This window comes from Elgaria multicarinata, chromosome 8, assembly GCF_023053635.1.
Source record: "Elgaria multicarinata webbii isolate HBS135686 ecotype San Diego chromosome 8, rElgMul1.1.pri, whole genome shotgun sequence".
NCBI classification, from domain to species: domain Eukaryota; kingdom Metazoa; phylum Chordata; class Lepidosauria; order Squamata; family Anguidae; genus Elgaria; species Elgaria multicarinata.
The window spans coordinates 297,250-318,932 of NC_086178.1; the positions used below are offsets into that span (position 1 = coordinate 297,250).

At 49.2% G+C, this 21,683-nt stretch overlaps 1 protein-coding gene across 9 annotated transcripts in view; it reads right to left on the reverse strand.

Annotated features, from left to right (window-relative positions):
• DLG1 (discs large MAGUK scaffold protein 1) overlaps nucleotides 1–17,005 on the reverse strand; it is a 147,705-nt gene extending 130,700 nt beyond the window's left edge. For 4 of the 9 annotated variants that reach the window (XM_063131692.1, XM_063131691.1, XM_063131687.1 and 1 more), the window contains exons 1-3: nucleotides 16,883–17,004; nucleotides 16,147–16,278; nucleotides 13,943–14,109 (exon numbers count right to left, since the gene is read on the reverse strand). In XM_063131692.1, the coding sequence (XP_062987762.1) occupies nucleotides 13,943–14,109; nucleotides 16,147–16,278; nucleotides 16,883–16,901 (318 nt within the window). In that variant the 5' untranslated portion in view covers nucleotides 16,902–17,004. Of the gene's footprint in view, nucleotides 1–13,942; nucleotides 14,110–16,146; nucleotides 16,279–16,882 lie in introns of all 9 variants that reach the window. The other 5 variants (XM_063131689.1, XM_063131686.1, XM_063131694.1 and 2 more) reach the window with 3 other exon arrangements.
• Nucleotides 17,006–21,683: the final 4,678 nt, after the last annotated feature.

Here is a 21,683-nt window from a genome sequence, read left to right on the forward strand (position 1 = left end):
GCCGCCGCCCAACAGCCAAAGTTCCCAGAGCTCTCCCACAAGCAGGACTCAGGCAGCCGGGCTGGGGGAGGGAAGGGGCCTCTTCCGACCGGAGTCGATCCTGAAAAGTGGCTGCCAGGCAGGGAAGGCCATCCTGTGGCTTGTGGCTAGAGAGACCAGTGCCCTTCACCCTGGCTGCACCACGCAGCAGCTCAAGTGGCCTGGATCCAATGTCGCACGAAGGGGCCTCCCCATTATTTATTTATTTATTATTTATTATTTATTTATTCTTCCCACAACCCTGTCTGCACCTCCGATCTGCCCCGGAGGTCCCCCAACCAACCCTCTGGAGATCTGGGGAAGTGCAAGAGGCTGCAGGGCAGGAGGGAAGGGAGATCCGTTCTGCTGGCGGATGGATCACACCGGATCCATCCCCCAGCCTTCAAAGGATTCTGGAAATGAAAAGTCACCGCAGCACCAAAGGGACTGTGCAGGAGCAGAGTGAGCATCTGCTTCTATAGAGCGCTTTCCTGTTTACCCCAAGAGAAATTGCATTTTCTCTCCATGGTTTGTGAATCACGCAGCTAAACAAGGTTGCTGTGGATGTGAACGCCGTTTCCCCACCCTTCCCTTCCTGTGTGCTGTGACCCGGGTCGGGACAGAGATGTACAGAGGCAGCCCCATGGTCGTCATGGCAGCCATGAAGTCCTCAGCCGGCCTAACGAAGGCAACAGCCCTGGTGTGGAAGTGGGGAGGACTTCCCCAGCACCACGCCGGAAGCGCTTCTGCCGACTCCGTCAGTGGGGTGGGTGCCAGACCAACGCTGTTACAGGCGGTGAGGTCGCCATCCCGGCCTGCAGCTATGGCAGCCCTGCCCAGAACGTTCCTCTCCCCGCAGAAGTCCACACCCTTCTTCCTCCCTAGGGCAAGGGACAGCCATGGGGGATGAAAAGCTGGAAACGTCCACCTCGACTCAGCCCACTGAGTGCTCATCTATCTCTCGCTCCTAAAAACTGTCTGTGGCTACAGCTTATTTTGGAAAATCCAGCAGCAGCATTAGCAATTGAAGGAAGGAAAGACTTCATTTCCTTACAACCATGCAGAAACATCCACAAAACTTCATACCTCAAAAAACTTTTAGAATCCTGCCTACGCACCGCCAGGATGGATAAAAATAAAAATAAAATCGAAAGACATCTTAAAAAGAATTTTAAAATTTGAATTGGATTATTTAAATTATTTTTCAAATTTAAACCTTTTTTAAAAAAATTTACATTGGATTTGGTGAGAAGGGGTTAGTCATCAAATACTTAGCACTCCTCAAATACTTAAAAGGTTGTCACACAGAAGAGGGCCAGGATCTCTTCTCTATCCTCCCAGAGTGCAGGACACGGAAGAACGGGCTCAAGTGACAGGAAGCCAGATTCCAGGTGGACATCAGGAAAAACTTCCTGAGTGTTAGAGCAGTACAGCAATGGAATCAGTTACCTAGGGAGGTTGTGGGCTCTCCCACACTAGAGGCATTCAAGAGGCAGCTGGACAACCCTCTGTCAGGGATGCTTTAGGGTGGATTCCTGCATTGAGCAGGGGGTTGGACTCGATGGCCTTATAGGCCCCTTCCAACTCTACAATTCTACGATCTAAATATACTAACTTCTCGTTGTTGTTGTTGTTGTTTTAAAAAGTTACAATTAAATCTCATCACAAACATGCTATTCCTACACTTCCAGTCTTCTGAAAATGAACTGGGCGGCTCCGTCACTCTCGCCCGCTGAATCACCTCCCGGTGCAGCGTGAGCATTGCGTTTTCAGTTTTCCACGCATCTCGTGAACGTACCTCTGCCCAGCCCCACCTGCGACTCCTGCTTCTTCTAAGTCCCGGGCTGCCTGTTTCTCTTTCTCTGACTGAAGGGTTGCAAAGACACAGGCCAGAGACCAGGATTGCTGTTCTGTGTTTACGTGGTGGCAGAGCAAGGTACGGACCACGAAAGACAGAGAGGCGATAGAGGAAACGGAAAGGGGGAGGGGGAGAAGGACGCTGTGCAGAGTTCGGATCATGTTCCTGTGCACAAGTTTAACTTTGTGGATTGAAGGGGTTCGTTTATTGCCGAGTCTGTGTGAAACCGGATCCAGTGTTGGGGACGCTGTCAGTCGTGTGAGGAAGAGGATTCCTCTCGTGAAGGGGCCTGATCCTGGGGTAATTTGTACACCTCACACTATGCAAGTTTTAGGCAGCTAATGACCACGGGCTGGGTAAAAAGTGGGCTGGGAACACAGAGGCCTGCATGCAGCTATCCAAGACAGAGGTGGCCTTTCGGAGGGGAGGGGCTTTGCCCCTTGGCAGCGTAAGCGAGGAGATGCCCAGCTGAAGGGGCATCCGCTGGAGGGTGCTCACTGCAGCACAGTCGAGATGGCTTGGCCAGGGCGGCAGGGATTTCTGCTGCTCTTGCCGAGTGGCTCACTTGCCAACGGCTCCACCCCAAGATGGCCTGGCAGTAGTGGGTTCAGAAGGCGGGCCACGCATGCTGGGTACAGCAACGCCTAAAACAAGCCATGACTTGTTAGGGTGGCTTGTTGCTCCCACACAAGCCACCACCCTGCAGGAACTGGTTCAGGTTCGCATAACATGACAAACCATCACGGCTTGTCATTCACAACAAGTTGTCATGTCAGTCACTGAGTTGGACAGCCCAGAATGAATTCAATGGGACTTACTGCAAAATCACTCTTAGCTTTTTGGGTAATTTGTAATTGGACCAGCTGCATCCCTGCTAAATTTAAATGATTAAACTAATAAGAGAGTAAGAAGGACAGAGAAAACAAGTCTGACTACTACTACTACTACGTAAAATCTTCTGTGTTTCACAAGAGACTTCGACGATCCTCAGCAACAGCTTCAGAATCACCACCACCACCTCTTGGTACTTTAGCAACGGGGCTGCAACCAATGTATCAGTAGCAAGGAAAAGTTGCAATCACCCAGTAAAGGCACCATCACCATCACCACCACCACCATGGACAGGCTCGCAGGAAAGGCGAGCCAGCACCAGCAAGACGCCATATGAGAAAAGACTGCTCCGTTCATTTAGCATCATTAGCGATAAACACTGCACTGATATGGCTGAGCCCTTGCAACTGGGGCACTCACCACCTGGTAGGCTGCTAGATTGGGAAAGACCTAAGCAAGAGGAGAAGCTCTGGGACTCAGCACCCGCATCTTGCCTGCTGCTCTCCCATAACCCTAAAACCCAACGGGGTCATTATCCCATGAAGCTGACTGGTGGGAGCATCGGAATACAACAATGCAGAAGGCAGCAGCTGGAATTAACAAAATGGAAAAATGCTAATCAGCACACAACTGCTAAAATATTAAATATCAAAGCAAGTGGAGTGGTAAATAAGCATTTTATATAAATTTACCATAAATGAACAAATGTTTTATATAATAATGATCAAACATAAGTATTTAACGAAACCAGGTTGAATAAAAATCAATGGGTGTTTTTTTTAAAAAAATGGATTTTTTCATTTAAATCAGACTTTTTTTATTTAAATCGGATTTTTTTAATAAAATGCTTTTTGAGGAAAAATCTATCTAAAGGTAGTTTTCTATTTAAGATACGTTATAGTCCAAAGGTTATTCATCATGAAATAAGGATTAGTTTTTAATTATGTAGGACGTACTCTTGATTTGTTTTTAATGTTCGCGGTTTTTAACTTTTTGTAAACTTTTGTAATCTTACAGAGGTTTCTGTAAGATTATTGGGCATTTTTTCTGTCTAGAAGATATGATCACAGATGCTTGGTTTTACAGTTCTCAAAACTGTGAATTTGTGTCTGCAGAGATCACAATCCCATTGTTCCTTTGCAAATCTACGTACACAGAATTAACCCCTTACTCTTTAAGTGCTGAGTTTCAAAAAATTCAATGAATAGAGTGCACTTTTTTGGGGGGGCGGGAAGTCACATGATTAAATTGAGTCTTTCTGAGTAGTGATTTAAATCGTGATTTAAATCAAATCCACCCTGAACGAAACTGAATAAATTGTTAACAGAACCAAAATCAAGTAGTTTATAATAACTAAGTGATGACTGAATACTTGAGCTACAGGCCTCCGGTTTTATTTCTACCTGTTTCACAACAACTGCTTCGTCTGGATCAGAATATCACAAACAGTTTAATGCTGCTTATGGTTGGGGTGACTCACTGCTCCTGGAGATTCGCATCTTTTTGGCTGGGGATCCAAGTCAATCCTTGTTTGGAGGACTTAAAAACACTGTTGAAATATGAGGAATATAACTCAACAAATCCTCTTCTTTCCCCAACCATAAGCAGCATTAAGCTGTTTGTGATGTTCTGATCCAGACGAAGCAGTTGTTGTGAAACAGGTAGAAATAAAACCGGAGGCCTGTAGCTCAAGTATTCAGTTATCATTTTGTTATTATAAACTACTTGATTTTGGTTCTGTTAACAATTTGTTCAGTTTCATTAAATACTTAAGTTTGATCATGATTATATAAAATGTTTGTTCATTTATGGTAAATTTATATAAAATGTTTGTTTACCACCCCAGTTGCTTTGATATTATTTAACATTTTAGCACTTGTGTGCTGATTAGTATTTTTCCATTTTGCTTTTTTGTGTTTTTTTTTGGTGGGAGAACCAGGCCAGATTAAAAGAAGTCCTTCTTCACACAGTGCAGAGTTAAGAACTATGGAATTCACTATCACAAGATGTAGTGATGGCCACCAATTTGGATGGCTTTAAAAGGGGGGTAGACAAATTCCTAGAAGAGAAGGCTATTAATGGCTACAACTCCTGATGGCTATGTGCTACCTCCAGTATCGGAGGCAGTAAGACTATGTAGAGCAGTTGCTGGGGAACATGGGTGGGGTGCTATTGGACTCATGTCCTGCTTGTGGGTTCACAGGTGACAGCTGGTTGGCCACTATATGAACAGAACGGTAGACTAGATGGACCCTTGGCCTGATCCAGCGTCAGGGCTTTTCTTATGTTCTTGAAATCCTTGTAAAATTCCGTACTCAATTGTAAATTAACATGTTTTAGTAATCAGATTTGCACCATTGTTTAAGAAATACATGAACAACTACACATGGCAAATTTGACCGTTTTCTCTAGGTGATTTAAATCAATTCAAATCAATCCACCCTGCCCACCGCCCATACATACATAAACTCATAGAAATTCAAAAAACACCTGTCAGTCTCAAAGATGTGAAGATTATGGGTGAAAGACAGAGCTGTTCTAGAATTAGAAGACTCTTAAAGAGAGAGAAACAGACTAGGGGAGAGAAACAGAAGTGAATATCGGGAATTTTATTTTTACTCTGGGGAGTAATTCTTCTCTTCCCACTTCTATTCCCTGTAGAAGGAGAGGCACAAAATACTCCTGCAAAAACAACAACAATTTACATTTTACCAGTGATGCTGGGGCAGAAATTTTTTCAGTGCTTTATTTTTCCACAGACAGTTTTCCATTTCAGTAGTTCATTAATAACCATGAATGGATGCCAATTTCAAATACAATATTAAGCAAATTTGGCCGTTTCAAAGTTGCAATTTGTATTTTTCAGGTGATTATACCAAGCAAGTGTGTGAGAGAATACATAAATGCCACTGAAATACATACACCTCTCAGCGTGAACTGGAACTCATAGGCGGTGATGGCAAAAGTGAAGGCACCCCAACAACCCCAGAGGAAGAGAAATAAGGGCTCCCTTGGGATGGAGGAGTGTTTGTCAACGTAACATCTTGGTTCCTAAAAGTTATTTGTGTGTCAACGGTTTTCAATACCTCTGTTCTTTTAAAAATTTAAACAATGTAATGGAAACACATGCTATTTTATTCCAGTAAAAATGATTACATAATATAATTCAAATCACATTCAGTGTGTTTTGATTCCCCCCACCCCATCAAATATTTCAGGTCAAATACTCTATTATTATTATTGTTATTATTATTAACATTTCTGATCCATCCAATAACCCTGCTACATGTGATTGAAACCCAAGTATGTCGAAAAGACCCATGGACTTGTCAGGTATGCTATCTCCCTGGAGCACAAATTAGAGATGTGACTGACGGGTTAAAAAAGCTCATAAAGCCCACTGACACATACCCTTTTCTTCTCATCCATGTGAGAACAAATGATGTCACCAAGCGGAGCTATGAAGAAATCATTTCAGACTTTGAAGCTCTGGGAAGGAAACTCAAGAACTTTGGGGCCCAGATAGTTTTCTCATCCATCCTCCCAATTCTTGGGAGAGGATTAGAAAGGGAAAGAAAAATACTCTGGGTGAACGACTGGCTACAAAGGTGGTGCTGACGTGAGAGTTTTGGATTCTGGGACCACGGGCTACACTACTTGGAAGATGGACTGCTGGCAAGGGACGGGTTGCACCTCACACGGGCTGGAAAGAATGTGTTCGGCCACAGCATGAAGAACTTCATCAGGAGGGCTTTAAACTGAATCTTACAGGGAAGGGAGACATAAACTTCAAGGCAAGAATGAAGGATTATGCACCAATACAAAGAGAACAGCTCTAATAGCACCCAAAAATAGTCTTCACAATACTGTAGGAACGATGCCAGACTATAAACCGCATGGTCTTTGATGTCTATATGCCAATGCCCAGAGTAAGGGAAACAAAGAGAACGAACATAAACTCTTAACATATGAAGGCAAATACGACTTGATAGGTATAACTGAAACTTGATGGGATGACTCCCATGACTGGAATATAGCAATTGAAGGGAACAACTTGTTCAAAAAGAACAGAAAAAATAGAAAGGGAGGTGGAGTTGCACTATATGTTAAAAATACCTATCCCTGCACAGAAATACAGGAGGATGAGCCTGGTAGCCCCATCGAGAGCATCTGAATTAAAATAAATGGGGCAAGGAATAAAAGGAGCATGATAGTCACAGTCTATTATTGACCACCCAATCAAGAAGACAAGGATGAAATTTTTGAAAATTTCAGTGTGTCAAGGAAGACCAATGGAGTAGTAATGGGGGACTTCAATTATCCCAATATCTGTTGGGAGGCAAATACTGCCAAAAGTGGCCCCTCCAAGAAATTCCTGACATGTGTGGCTGATAACTTTCTCCTACAGAAAGTGGATAAGGAACTAGAGAATCGGCTATCCTTGGCTTGATACTGATGAATAAGGACAACTTAATGGATAACGTGACAGTTACAGGAACTCTGGGGGAAAGTGACCACATCATACTTGAATTCTTTATTTTAAAGGAAGCAAAAGCAGAGAGAAGCCAAACACGTACTCTGGATTTTAGGAAAGCTGATATTATTAAACTTAGAACTACGATAAGTTAAGGTCCCATGGCAAGTGGCCCTAATGAGAAAAGGCGTGCAAAATGGGTGGGAGTTTTTAAAAAAGGAAATGTTAACGGCACAATTCCAACTAGGGAAAAAGTCAGAAGACAACAGAAGAAACCAATGTGGCTCCACAAAAAATTTAAGAGATCACCTGAAAACAAAAAAGGACACAGATAGGAATTGGAAGGAAGGCCAGGCTACAAAAGAAGAGGACAGCTAGGTTGCACAGGAGTGCAAGAATGGCGTCAGGAAGGCTAAAGCTGAGAATGAGCTGAGACTAGCGAAGGATGCTAAAAGCAATAAAAAGGCTTTCTTCAGATATGTGAGTAGTAAAAGACAGAGGAAAGAAATGGTGGTTCAACCCTAACCCTAACCCTAACCCTCTCCCTCTGGATCGAGGCGGGGTACAACACAATTAAAAACACCATAAAGTACCTAAAACTAATTCAAACATTTAAAACCAGTGCATCATTAAAAGCAGCACACCATTAAAAAAGGCATCTTAAAATTCAGCTGGGTAGGCCTGCCGGAAGAGATCCGTCTTTATGATGACCGGAGGAGGGCTAATGTAGTCCCTATCTTCAAAAAGGGCAAAAAGTAGAAACCTGGGAACTACAGACCAATCATTCTGACATCCATCCCTGTGAAAATTTTGGAGCAGATGATAAAGAAGTCAGTCTGTAAGCACCTTGAAAACAATGCAGTGGTTACTAGAAGCCAACATGGATTTGTCAAAAACAAATCCTGCCAGACTAACCTGATCTCATTTTTGATCAGGTAACCTCCCTTGTGGACTGTGGGAATGCTGTGGACATAATATATCTTGACTTCAGCAAAGCTTTTGACAAAGTACCACATGGCATTCTGATTAATGAGCTAGCTAAAACTGGGCTAGATGGAACAACTATTAGGTGGATCTAGAGTTGGCTACAAAATCAGACTCAAAAAGTGCTTATCTATGGTACCTTCTCAAACTGGATTTGAGGTAACAAGCAGGGTACCGCAGGGCCCAATCCTGGGCCCAGTGCTCTTCAACATTTATATATAAGATATTGGATGAGGAGTTGCAAGGAATGCTTATTAAATCTGCAGATGACACAGATAATCTGAGACGGAAACAAACTTCTAAGTGATCTTGATAGAATGAAATTTAATAGAGATAAATGCAAGTTCTACACCTAGGAAAAAGAAACCAAATGCACAGCTACAAGATGGGGGATACTGGACTCAGCAATACTACAAGCGAGAAGGATCTTGGAATTGTTGTAGATCACAAGCTGAATATGATCCAACAGGGTGATCAAAAAATGCAAATGCTATTTTGGGCTGCATTAATAGAAGTATTGCTTCCAAATAACACAAGTTATTGGTTCCCCTCTATTCAGCACTGGTTATGCCTCATCTTGAGTAATGAATCCATTTCTGGGCACCACACTTCAAGAAGGACGCAGACAAGCTGGAGGGGGTTCAGAGAAGGGCAACAAGGATGATCAGGGGTCTGGAAACAAAGTCCTATGTGGAGAGACTGAAAGATCATCCCAGAGTGCAGGACAAGGAATAAGGGCTCAAGTTACAGGAAGCCAGATCCCGGCTGGACATCAGGAAAAACTTCCTGACTGTTAGAGCAGGACGACAATGGAACCAATGACCTGGGGAGGTCGTGGGCTCTCCACACTAGAGGCCTTTAAGAGGCAGCTGGACAACCATCTTTCAGGGATGCTTCAAGGTGGATTTATTTATTTTATTTATTTCATTTGTACACCGCCCAATAGCCGAAGGTCTCTGGGTGGTTTACAAAAATTAAAACAACATACAGCATAAAATATAAAAGATGAAAGCTTAAAACCACAATATAAAAGTACAACCGGAATAAAACCAAGCAGCAATGCAGAGATTTAAAATATAGATTTAAAACAGCAGAGCTAAAAGACTAGGATGCTAAAATACTGGGGAAATAAAAAGGTCTTTACCTGGCTCCAAAAGGAATACAATGTAGGCACCAGGTGAACTTCTCTAGGGAGCTCATTCCACTGCCAGGGTGCTATAGCAGAAAAGGTCCTCTTCCTGGTAGCCACCCACCTCACTTCCTTTGGCAGGGGCTCAAGGAAAAGGACCCCTGAAGATGACTTTGGGTCAGGGCAGGTACATATAGGAGGAGGTGATCTTTCAGATAACCTGGCCCCAAGCCATTTAGGGCTTCGAATGTTAATACCAGCACTTTGAATTGGGCCCAGACATGGAACGGCAGCCAGTGCAGCTGGAAAAGTAGTGGTGTAATGTAGACCCATTGGCCAGTTCCCATTAAGTAATCCCGACAAGAGGTTATCATAGCATGGAGAACTGTAGCTGGGTTATCTCTGTCCAGATAAGAGTGTAGTTGGGGTATCAGCCTAAGCTGATTAATAAATCATTCTCCTATGAATCACTTAACTATTGGACTTCATCCCCTTCTATTCTGTAGTTTAGAGACACCTTAAATAGTCACCTTTCTTCCTTTTCCTCCCCTCTTCCCCCTTTCCTGTTAAATAAATACTTCTTGCTTTTTTCTATATTATTAAGTTACCCACTGGTTTTCTCCACTTCCCTGAAACATGGGGACAGGTCAGATGGAACCCTGACCTTCTTCCCACTCATCCATCCTACCACTGGTTTGTACCCAGATTCCATAGTTCCCTAAATGGAAGGTAAAAGTAAAGTAAGATTATATATAAATAAGCATTGGTATATGGCAGAGATGGTTTACATTCTTTTACTAGATTGTTAAAAAAATGATTGACCAGCCAAGTCTCAATGGAAGGGGATAAGCCATATACTTACTGCTCAGAGCAGGACAGGTTGGCCATCCTGGTCTAGGCCACAGAATCACATTAGGCCTGTTCAGACAGCTGTGGCGTTACACCCCACAAGTCAATTCCAAATGTGTGTCTGCGTTTTGTAAGTCTGTGGTTTGTAGAATGTTGGCCTGAGTGGGCGGAGTTAGAATGTCTTGGGAGGGGGGAGGAGTGATATATAAGGGAAGGACTGAGCGGATTGAGAGATCTTTTCGGGGGGGGGGGACTTGTTAGGGACTCTTAGAGTCTTTAGTGCTCTCTGTGTTTAGGGTACTTAAGTACTGGGGAATTTGAGAGTCAGTGCAGTGAGAGGTGTCTTTAGAGTGTGGTGTGCACGTAGTTGATGTATTTCAATCAATACTGATAATAAAGAAAGTTCAAGAGTGATTGTGTGAGGAAAAAGGAAAGAGCGTATGTGAATGAGTAACAGGATTGTATGAAAGGTTTCAAAAAGGTTTTTAAATGTTGTTAGTTGAAACAAAGCTTGTGAACTTTTAAAAATAAATTTTGATTGTTTGTTTTAAAACTACCACAAAAATCCCACGTGTCTGTTTGGCATTTATCATCTAAAGTTTACACATTTAACACCCACTCTGACAATCATTCACCTCAGCAGATATAATTCACAGCGCATTATTATATATATCAAAATCCTTCTCCATTTTAAACCCCTTTCTCCACATAGTTTGGAGGAAGGTGGTTTTTATCCCTTGCCTCAGGCGTATCAAGCGGTGGTGCTTGGCTTGAGCAGGGAGTAGCCACGGCCGGGCCTGGTGTTCAGAGCCTGTGTTGTGGCAACAGCCACTAACCCTTTTGCAGAAAATGGTTAGTGAGCATGTTTAAACCATGGTTATGTAGCCACCATGATTAGGAATGGTTCACATGACATGCTAAACCATAATGTTTAGCTCAAAATCCTTAACCACCATGGCTTAGCATGTCATCTGAACAAGGTCACTACACTATAACAAACTATGGTTAGGAGAAATGGAGCCAGGTAAAGAACACACCAATCACCTGCTCATATTAGGCTAGGTTTGACTGTTTTTAACAGTATTCATTGCATTTTATTAATATTCTGTGCAACTTTGAGGACTTAAATTTAAAAGCAAGATATAAACCCATCACATAAATATATGGTAAGGTGCACACAGAATATTGTAGCACTTTGTCAGGCAAACCATTTAGATTGCGACAAATGAAGAATGACAAACAAATCTGCTGGCTGGAGAATGCTGGGACTTGCAAGACTTTTTTCCTTTCTAAACATACAAAGGATTGTGCCCCTTTTCACTTTCTGACTTCAAACCCTTGCCACCAGCAAAAAGCATACACAATTATATGGAGGGCAAGTTGAGATACCATATAACAACCAATCCCTTTATTGTATTTGAATACATGGAACATATTACAGAGGAAATGGCATATTTTAAACCCATTTGCACATATGATTTGACCCCCAAATGCACAGGAAATGTGAAAACATTAAACCTTAATTGACCTAATCATCATGTCAAACAGCAAGGAGTTTTTGATGCTCTCCTTCATTTCAGCACAGGTCAGTCAGGTATTATGAGGTACCCAGATGGGTCTTTGTTCTAGTCAGCCAATCACAGGGGACACAAGTGGCTGCTCATTTGAATATCTGGCCTTATATAAGAGTACCACTAGATGAAGGCACAGGCATTTGCAGGCGGGCAGACAAGCAGGCAGACGTACACGCAATCTTGGCATATGAGACAATGGCTTCAAAAAGACCAATGTGCAGGAGACCACGATACAGGGCACAAACCAGACGGAGAAGGCGCACAGTCCGAAAGAGAATTATGAAGTCTGTGTGAAGGTGCCGGAGGCAGAAACACTCAGCTAGAACTAGCTCCAAGCTGCCAAAGAGACTGCAGACTAGGAAGATCCGAATGACCAGAGATGCTCGGGGCATGTTGCGCTCCTATGTAGATGGCATCTACAGGAAAGTGTCTGGGGAAGCTGACCGCCTAAGGAGAACAGAATGACGCCCCTCCATAATTTCCTCAGATGTGCAAACGGCCTTGAGGCAAGTCATGCCAAGGAAATACAACAGGCGAGCTGCCTACAGCAAGACGCATTAGAAAGATATCCTTTCTCTTTTCTGGGGCTGGCTTAAGACTAAGAACGGAAGAGGAAGGAAAAGAACAGACACCAGCCTGAGAGAAATTTCAACCTTCTGCCTGCCAAAAAAAGATCAAACATGACCTTCAAATTGCCAAGGAATCCTGTAACCTACCACTTTTTTCTTAAACCAACCTCACTACCAACTATTATTTGAAAAAGAAGAAAAAAGATCTGGGAAAGACAGAGAACCCATCCCTACAACACTGCAATCATAACAAAATCAACCTTCCATTAAGGTATTTTCTGTTATCCGTGGAAGTGACTATATGACTATGAAATGCCAGAGACTTTCCATCTTTGTGAATCTGAGTCAGCAAAAAGACAATACAGATCAACCATACTTAGAAAAAAAGGACTATGTGAGGTGCTGAAGATATGGTTCCCTTGCAATAAAACAGGACTAGCAGGATTGTTACGCGCCTCTCATTTATAAAGGGGCCTGTGCTCGTGTGTGTGCGCGCACTTTAAAATGATAAAATCATGTGGAATCCTGCATTGAGCAGGGGGTTGGACTTGACGGCCTTATAGCCCCCCTCCAACTCTACTATTCTGAGATTCCGGGTAGATAAAAGGAAGGACTTCTTCACACATTTAAACTATGGAATCCACTACCACAAGATGTATTTATTACACTTATATTCCACCTTTTTTTCCTCCAAGGAACCCAAGGCGGCGTACATAATCCTCCTCCTCTCCATATTATCCTCACAACAACAACCCTGTGAGGTAGGTTGGGCTGAGAGTCTGTGACTGGCCCAAAATCACCCAGTGGGTTTCCATGGCCGAGTGGGGACTAGAACCCAGATCTCCTGACTCCCAGTCCAGTACCTTAGCCACTACACCACACTGGCTCTGTAGTGGTGTCCACCAATTTGGATGGTTTTAAAAGGGGGTTAGGCAAATTCCCGGAGAATGCTCTCAATGGCTACTAGTCCTGAAGGCTTTTTGGTCTACCTCCAGAATCAGAGGCAGCGTGCCCTGGGGGAACACAAGCAGGAGAGTGCTACTGTGGTCATGTCCTACCTGTGGGTTTCCCACTGGAGCACCTGGGTGGAACAGTGAGAACTAAATTCTGGACCGGGTGGGCCTTGGGTCCAAGAGGCCTTTCAGGGGCCTTCTTCGGTTCTGTTCTGACTCTTCTTCAAAACAACTGAGAGAGGCTTTGGGGGCTGGGTTAAGTGGAGAGAGAGCGCCATGCCCCCACGACCACTGGCCAGTGAGCTTCAGAGGCCAGTGGGGAGTCGAGCTTGGGTTTCTTTCCCACATTCAAGTCCAAACCTCTATCCATGGAGACACATTCAGTCGCCCTCCTATGACTCCTGCATACCTGGCGGGGGTGGGTGGGGAGAGAAAAGGAGCGCATCCGCAAGCCTCACACGCCTTGGGGCCACCACAGACCAACTGAGAAGCGCCAGTCACATCAGAACAGATTAACTGCCTACCCAGGGCACCAAACGGAACAGCAGAATCCCAAAGCAACATCCTGAAAGATGCCATGCTGGCCACTCGCCCTCTGCTCACGGCCGCCACGCCAGCCACACTGACCCACACAAAGCCTGGCTCTGAGGTAACCGCTCCGCTGGCTCTGCAGGGCCCACCTGTCCGTCACGGCCTCACGTACCTCTGTGGCTGGACTAAGGCTGCTCGGCAGAGTTCCAGAAGTCACCGTTGTGCTTGGAAGGCTGGAGAAGTCCCACGTGTTCACAGGCTGCACAAATTCAATTTCCTTTGAGTGATCGACACTTTTGGGATTGTCAAGTAAAGTCACTTCGTAAAACTCTTGAATATCTGGAGGCAGAGAGATGTTTCAGTTATCAATTTCCAGAAGCTGTATTTGACCCCCTCCAATCCAATAGGAAGCAGCCGTCACTTCCTACTGGATCATCTTCTGTCTTCGTTGTATGACCAGATCTCTAAAAGAACAAAGCCGTCTCTCTTGCGCAAACAGCACCACGGTGTCACACGGCACAAAACAGAGCCATGCCGGCTGCCACATGTAAAGCAGGAATGAGCCCCCCATGGCCCTCGGCTCCTCCTGCGGGCTACAGTCTGCTTTCCCTCCCAGTGACAGCCCCCTCCCCACGCAAGACGGGAGAAAAGAATGCTTTTAAAAGCACAGGTCCAGCTAGAGCCACACGTTCAAAAGAGGAGAAGGAGGAAGAGGAGGGGGTGTCACTGGCAGCCAGAGAGAGAAAAGGAGAGCGAGAAAGGAAAACAGAGCAGGACGCTACCAGCTCTACTCTCCTGAGAGTCTTCACAGAGAGAAAGAGAGAGAGAGAGAGAGATTGAGATTGGGCTGGTGATGGGGCCCTCAACAAATTCCCTCAAAGACTGAAAAGGAAGAACACCTTCAAGATACACAGTCAAGTGCAGAATATAGGGGGTGGGGGGAAGAGACATTTAGAAATTAGATGCAGGCTTAGTAGGCAGCTGAGGAAGTTGAGACCAAGAGACAGCCTTCATCCCAGGCTCTATCACAACTTCTTAGATAGACCAAATCGGGTCCTGTCATCTGGTGGGCCAGGACAAAATGCTGGACTACCAAGGCTTGACCTAGATAGATCTGATCGGCTTACATATTGCATTGAACGGGGCAAGCTACATTGTACCGACGCAGGCCACTGGCCTACCTGGCCCAGTGTTGCCCTGTAATGACTGGCAGCTCTTCTCCAGGGTTTCAAGCAAATTCTCCAGCCTTCCCAGAAGGTGCTGAAGTTGAACCCAGGACTTTCTGTATGAAGAGCACGATGCTCTACCAGCTACAGCTCAATACATCCATCCAGAACGCCTAAATTGTTCTGCTGTTTCTAGAACCTCTCAGTTTCTGTATGAAAAGCCTTACATATTTCATTGTACAACACTGTGATGTTTGATAATTTTAAATAAAATTCAGGAGTGTGGTTCTGTAAACGTGACCACTGAAGAGACCTGCTTAGTTTAGCAAGGCGGCTTCATCATATGCCCTCGGGCCAAGTCCCGGGGACACTACTCTTCGCAGAGCGGTCTGTTATTTCTCATTTTGCAAGAGGATGCTGGGACCACAGAAGTAGCCAAAGTCACGCTGCCTTTCCACCTCGGACTGAACTGCACGAGGATATAGCTATACAGATGCACCCTCCAAGATATCTCCAGTCACTGAAAACTGCTTAAATACGAGAAAACAAATACCAGCAAAATACGCTGCTCTGTCACCCTGTTCCAGAGCAGGAGAAAACTGCTACCTACTACGGCAACGTGTTGGACCAGAAGGCTCCGGCCTTCTTCCCCCAGAGCAAATCCTCATCAGGACTGCTGTCCACCCCCAACGGCCCGGAATAAATGGCCACTGCAAGAAGAGCCACGCTTACTGCGGGCAAAACCACACCAGCTCAGCTTATTTACTCCATTCCTCCCCCAGCCGTCTTTGAAGGCGTTCCAGGCAGGACAAAGCCGCCCCTCAGTTTCCCCTGAGAACAAGCCTTGGAGGCTGAGAGGTGGAGACGGCCCAGTGGGCGAGTGACGGTTTGAACCCGGGCCTCCCCAGGCCTGGATTGGACCCAGCCTTCCCCAACCTGGGACCTCCAAAGGTTCTGAACAACAACACATCGCACCCCCCTCCCCGCTAGCTGAGGCTGATGGGAACTGGAGCCCACAACACGGGGGGGGGGCTGCTCTGGTCTCTCCGTGGCTTCCAGGGTGCTGCTGGGTCACATCCAGCATCAGCGATGCCAGCCGGCCCCTGGCGAAAGCACTGGGAAGACCCTGCAGCTGCCGCTGGGCTCTGCCTCAGCAGGGGGCAGACTTAAACAGGGGGCAAACCGGCCGGCCGGCCCAGGAGACCCGTACCTATTAGCGCCTGGAAGAGGTTGCTCTGGAAGATGCCGATGACGCGCTCCACGGACTTCCTCAGCTGCCGGTCCTCCATCTGGCTCAGCTTGGCCCGGTAGTCCTCCAAGAGGCGCAGGGCTCGTTGGGTGTCTGCAAAGAGCACCGCCCTTGCGGTGTAGGTTCAGTAGTCCGGGTGGGAGGAGCCTCCCAGGGCTTCCCCTGTTCTCCCCCCTCCCCACCCCCTGCAACAGGCACAGACCCCCCCCTCCACAGTTGCTATTGCAAAACCCTGGGTGGGAGAGGCGACTTTTCCACACAGGACGTCCTTTAAGGGAGGCTCAGCCCCTGGGGATGAAGCTCCTCCGGCCGGGGGCTCCTCCCTCCCACCCACACTGGGGCGCTGGGGGGGGGGGTGTTTCCTGCTGCCACCTCTGTCGAAAGCCCTGCGGCTGGGCAGGGGAGGTCGGTGGGGGGCGACCCACACGCGGTCTCGTCCTCCTCCCCCCACCCCCGGAGCAAGTCGGGCTGCTCGCGACAGCCAGCCGCTTCGAGGAGCGGGTACTCTGCACGTGCTCAGAGGCACTGGCGCCAGAGCCGAGCCGGAGGCGGCTCCAGCGGGTGCCCACGGCTGAAGGGGAGGGACGGAGCGCGCCGGGCCACGGCGACGGCAGAGGCTCCCCCTCCCCCTCGCGTCCCGGGAGTTTTCCAGCCGGGGTGTGTGGAAACTTTCGGGCGGGGCGGGGGGGGGGCTCACCTTGCTTCTTGACGGGCATGGCGACGGAGGGGCTGAGGGAGGGGCGGGGGGTCCTGCCGCCGCCGCCGCCGCTCCGGCTGCCTCCCGCTCCCTTGCTCGCCCGCCCGCTCGCCGGCTCCTAGGGCGAGTGCGGGGCGCCCCTCAGAGCCGAGCCCTCCTGGGCCGCCGGTCCTTCGCTTCGCCGCCCTCGCCTTCCCCGCCTGGGCCCCGGGTGGCGGCGGCGGCGGCGGCGGAGGTGGAGGCGGCGGAGGTCCCGCTCCGCTGGGCTGGGCTGGGCTGCGCTGCGCGTGCAACGCGGGTCCCGGCCGGGGCGCCGCTCGGAGCTCCCAAACTTTCCAGGCAAGATGGCGGCGTCGCGGGGCTGCCCGGCGGAGGCGGGGCCCAGAGCGCCGGCCACGCCCCGCCGCGCCCCGCCGCCCAATCAGCGCCCGCCGCAGCACCTACCGGGCGGGGCCTCCTCCGCCGGCAGGTAGCGGGGCGGGGCGGAGCCGCCCGGAAAGTTTCGCCCGGAGAGACAGAGAGAGAGAGGGAGAGAGAGGGAGGGGGACGGGAGGGGCGGGGCCGTCGCCCCCCACCCCGACCCGGAGCAGGAGCCGCCCCGCGACCCGCCTCTGCCAGGCCGGCTTTAAAACTCGCGCCCTCGGCCCGGCCAGCGCAGCCGCCTTCCCGCCACCGGCCCTGGGCGCCCCCTTCCCCTGCTGCCCTAAGGCGCTAGTCCTCAGTGCCGCCCGCCCACTCCCTCACTCCGGCTCCAGTCGGGGACCCGGCGGCGCCCTGCCCTGGTCCCTGCGTGGGACAGGTGCGGTTGCCGAGCCGTCGGGCGATGCGCGCCGCGTCTGCTCCGCCGGGCGGGCGGGCGGCGCCTGGGGTGGGGTGGGGTGGGGTGGGGTGGAAACGCCCGCAGGCCGCGGTCAGGACCGCCGCCCCTGGAGCGCTGCGCGGAGCCCAGGTCAGGGCGCAGCTGGCGAAGGGGCAGGAAAGGGCCGCCCAGCCAGGGGGCCCAGGGGCTGGGAGACCCCGCCGCCGCCTCCAGGTCGGGGGCTCCTTAGCTTCACCAAAAAGCCAGCCGGGGTATGGAATGAGGCATGGGGGGCGGGGGGGGGAGAAAGTGAATACTGACGGCCCCCCCCACCTCCGCCCCGCAGCTGCATCCAAGGCTGAGAACTGGGGGTGGGGTGGGGTTTGGGTTGCCACGCGGGGGCGGCACGTGGCTGAGCGCACCCACCCCACCCCGGCCAGCCAGCCAGCCAGCCAGATCCCTGGGGCCTGATGTGGCTCAGCAGCGCCCCCTAGAGCACCTGGTCCGTTGGAGCCACGCGGGGATGCCTGAAGGGGCTGATCTCAGGTTGTTCCCCGCTATGACTGAGTTTGGGCGACACGCTAATCAACCGCTGATTCCCATTCTGTTCCTATTACCCTTCCCCCAATTGATTGGGGTGTTGTCCAAACTCAGCCTACGTGTCCCAAGCGCCCCCACCCCCGCTGCCTTGTAATGGGCTGCTGCCTCTTTTGAGATTTAAGGCTAAGCGCTTTATGGAGGTGGGTCATGCCACTAAATAATGCTCTAATTTGCTGACTAGGCACTATTGGGTAAAACAGCCATCAGTCTCCGCTAAGACCGAACTTTTATTGAACCCGGACTCTGTGCATATGCTACAAATAGACAGCTGTGCAGTCTTGGACAGCAGCTGGGAAATGGCCAGCTGGGTGGGGGGAGAATTGCTCAGTACAAGAGGATTTATGAGCTGGATATTTAATTGTGCTTTGTCCATTCTTTCCCACATGTGCCTCAAAACAGCACAAAAGGTTCCCAGTCTCACTTTATCTGCATTTCTGTAAGCTATGAAGTCAGCAGGATATTTTATGCGGAGGAGCACAGCTGCTTTGAGGAAGGGAAGCCCAGTGTGGCCTTTGCACTAACACTGCACAGGTGAGGCAGGCTGCTGGGCCTGTCTGCACCAAGGGCAGGCAGCAGTCGTGGTCTAGACAGTGGTTGGTTGGTGCATTTACTGTGTGTCCGTGGCCTTTCATCCATGCCCTGCTTCCCTCTTCATTGAGAACTTGTGGGTGTTTGGTTTCCTGTGTGATGAGAGCAGCCTCAGGGAAAGGCATTGAACCTTGCAGCAGGCAGGTCTTTCCAGCTTCAGGGCTGCAGAAGCGCCCGTCAGATTGCAAGGATTAGAATCTTCTTGTTAGGATCAAATGGGAGGGCAAGGATCTGGGATGCGCTCATGAGCTTCTTGGAGGGAGGGCAGGGTAAAAAAGTAAGCGATCCAGTGAGGCTTGTCTAAGTCCCAGTCGCTCTCCTGCCACGTTCGCTGGAAAGAAAATTGGATTTCATTGCTCCTAATTTGCCTGACTATCCTCCAGAGCTTGCTGCTTTCCCATCCAACCAAGGCAGACAGTGCCAGAAAGCAGAGCGAGAGCTTTGCAAAAGTGCCTCCAAGAGCCAAGCCAGAGAGCTGTTCCCAAAGCTTGGTGACACGTGGAGGGACAGGAGCTGAGCGCTCCTGGCCTGCGCAGAGAACACAGCACCAGTGGTGGGGGTGTTCCAGGGTGCAAATGTTTTCTAGCATTGAGGAGGCTACTTTTTATGGGCAGCACAGGCAACACCAGCTCTGCTTTCTGGCACTGTCTACCTTGGTTGGTTAGGAAAGCAGCAAGCGCTGGAGGATAGTCAGGCAAATTAGGAGCAATGAAAGCCAATTTTCTTTCCAGCGAACATGGCAGGAGAGTGGCTGGGACTTAGACAAGCCTCATTGGATCGCTTACATTTTTACCCCGTGGTGAGGGAGAGCCGTCACCAGACACCTGGTGGGAGGCTCCTTCCAGGACAAGCATAGCTGGCCGCCCTGGGAGGAGTGGAGGGCGAGGAATCGGTGGGCCCGGCTCAGGCCACCTCTGCCGCTGTCAGCTCAGGAGGCGCTCAAGTCACTCTCAGCTAGCCAGCTGGGGATAGTCATACCGTCCTACCTTCCAGGGCTATTGTAAACGCTACTGAGATAATCTACACGAGGCACATCTTGACCATGTCAAGATGCTGTGTCTGGTGACAGCTCCTCCTTTTGCACGTCACCCTGGCCGGCATTTTGTGGGTGGGCTGACAATGGCGATCTGGGGGTAAGGAGGACATTGCAGTGGGAGCATCGGCCATCTCTGCCTGAGCACAAAGGCAGGGCCGGGCAGGGCCCCCAGGGGTGCAGCTGAGTGGGGCTCAGGAAGGCGGCCTCTTAAGACCGTGGCCCCCAGGACAGAAACAGGCCAAAAGTTCAGCAGAGAGGGTTCAGGGGCCGCCGGTTTTCTGCCTCCAACTCCCTCTCAGTGTGTCTTTTAAAAGGCAGCTGGGGGGGGGGGACTTTTCCGCCTCACGGCCGGCCTGCCCATGGACCGGGCCAGCCCCGCTGCCTGGCAGGAAGCACAGGAGGCGCAAGGAGGGAGCCACGCTCCTCCTCAGTGATGCTGCAGGACGACAAGATTGGGCGCTCTGCGAGAATGACAGATAGTGGCCTTTTCGGACCCCAAGGCACGAGGGCCACGTCGCTCTGGAGCCTTGCGACCCATAGAAGCCAGGCGCAGGCTGCTGCTGAAGAAGAGAGAACTCATTCATGGGTGATAACATCTCTTGGCACAGCCTCCTTCCTCACTTCGGGGCAATGGCCATTGTTCCCACGCAGGGATTACTCAATGCGCCTTTCTAGGGCTGCCGTTGATGCAGCTGAAGGCCGGCCAGGCGAGATGTGCAGCGCAAAACGCCTTCCCTGCTGGTGGGGAGGGGCAGGGTTGGCCAGGAAAGGGGGCTTACTTAGGGTTATGCTCTATAGCTCAAGGAGAGCTCTGCAGTGGGGGCGGGGAGACGCCTTTCATGCCAGGGTTTATTAGGAAAGGGCTTGAAGATAATGCTGCTGAGACCACACTGCCGTTATACAAATCTGTGGTGTGGCCACATGTGGAATAATACGTACAGTTCTGGTCACCACCCAGAAGGAGGACATTGCAGGAGTGGAAAAGAGCACACAAATTATCAAATGGCTGGCAGAGGCTAAGAGAGAAACGCTAATGTTTTGGGGTGGGGTGGGTCGGTTAGCTTAGGAAAAAAGATGACTAAGGGGGAACATGATAGCGGTTTATAAAATTATGCATGTGTGCAGAAAGTGGTCAGAGAGAAATATTACTCCCTTGCTCATCTTACTAGAACTCAGGGTCATCCAATGAAATTGACAGTAGATCCAAGACAGATCCAAGAAATTACCTTTCTCACAATGCACAACTGATTTATGGGGTTAGGTGTGTTGGCGATGGCCACAGTTGTCGGTTGCTGTAAAGGGGGGTAAGAGGGCTTCTGGTGTGTGTGTGTGTCTGAACAGCTGTGAGGCAGGAGGGTTACATAGACACACACATGCACACACACACACACCCCGGTCCGGGTACCAGTCACTAGAAATCAGCAGCAGGAACAGGCTCCTGCCTTCAAGGCCCATCGGCTTCTGGGGCTTCCCATAGGGGCATCTGGTTGTCCACTGTGGGAACAGGATGCTGCCCTAGCTGAGCCTTTGGTCGGGTCCATTCTGGCTCTTTCTAGCTTCATATCCCCCAAAGTTGCAGCGACCTTTGTAAGTGCTGCAAAGGACAGTGGCTCTATGGGGTGGGAAGAAGGGGTCTATGGGGTGCCAGGATTATGACATAACAGCATTCTCCTCCACGATCAATGTGTGTAGTGAGAGATTCATCCATTCAAATATTGATACAGTGCTTTTTGGAGCACCAGAGGCAGCAGACCCACAGAAATGGAGGACAAGGCTCT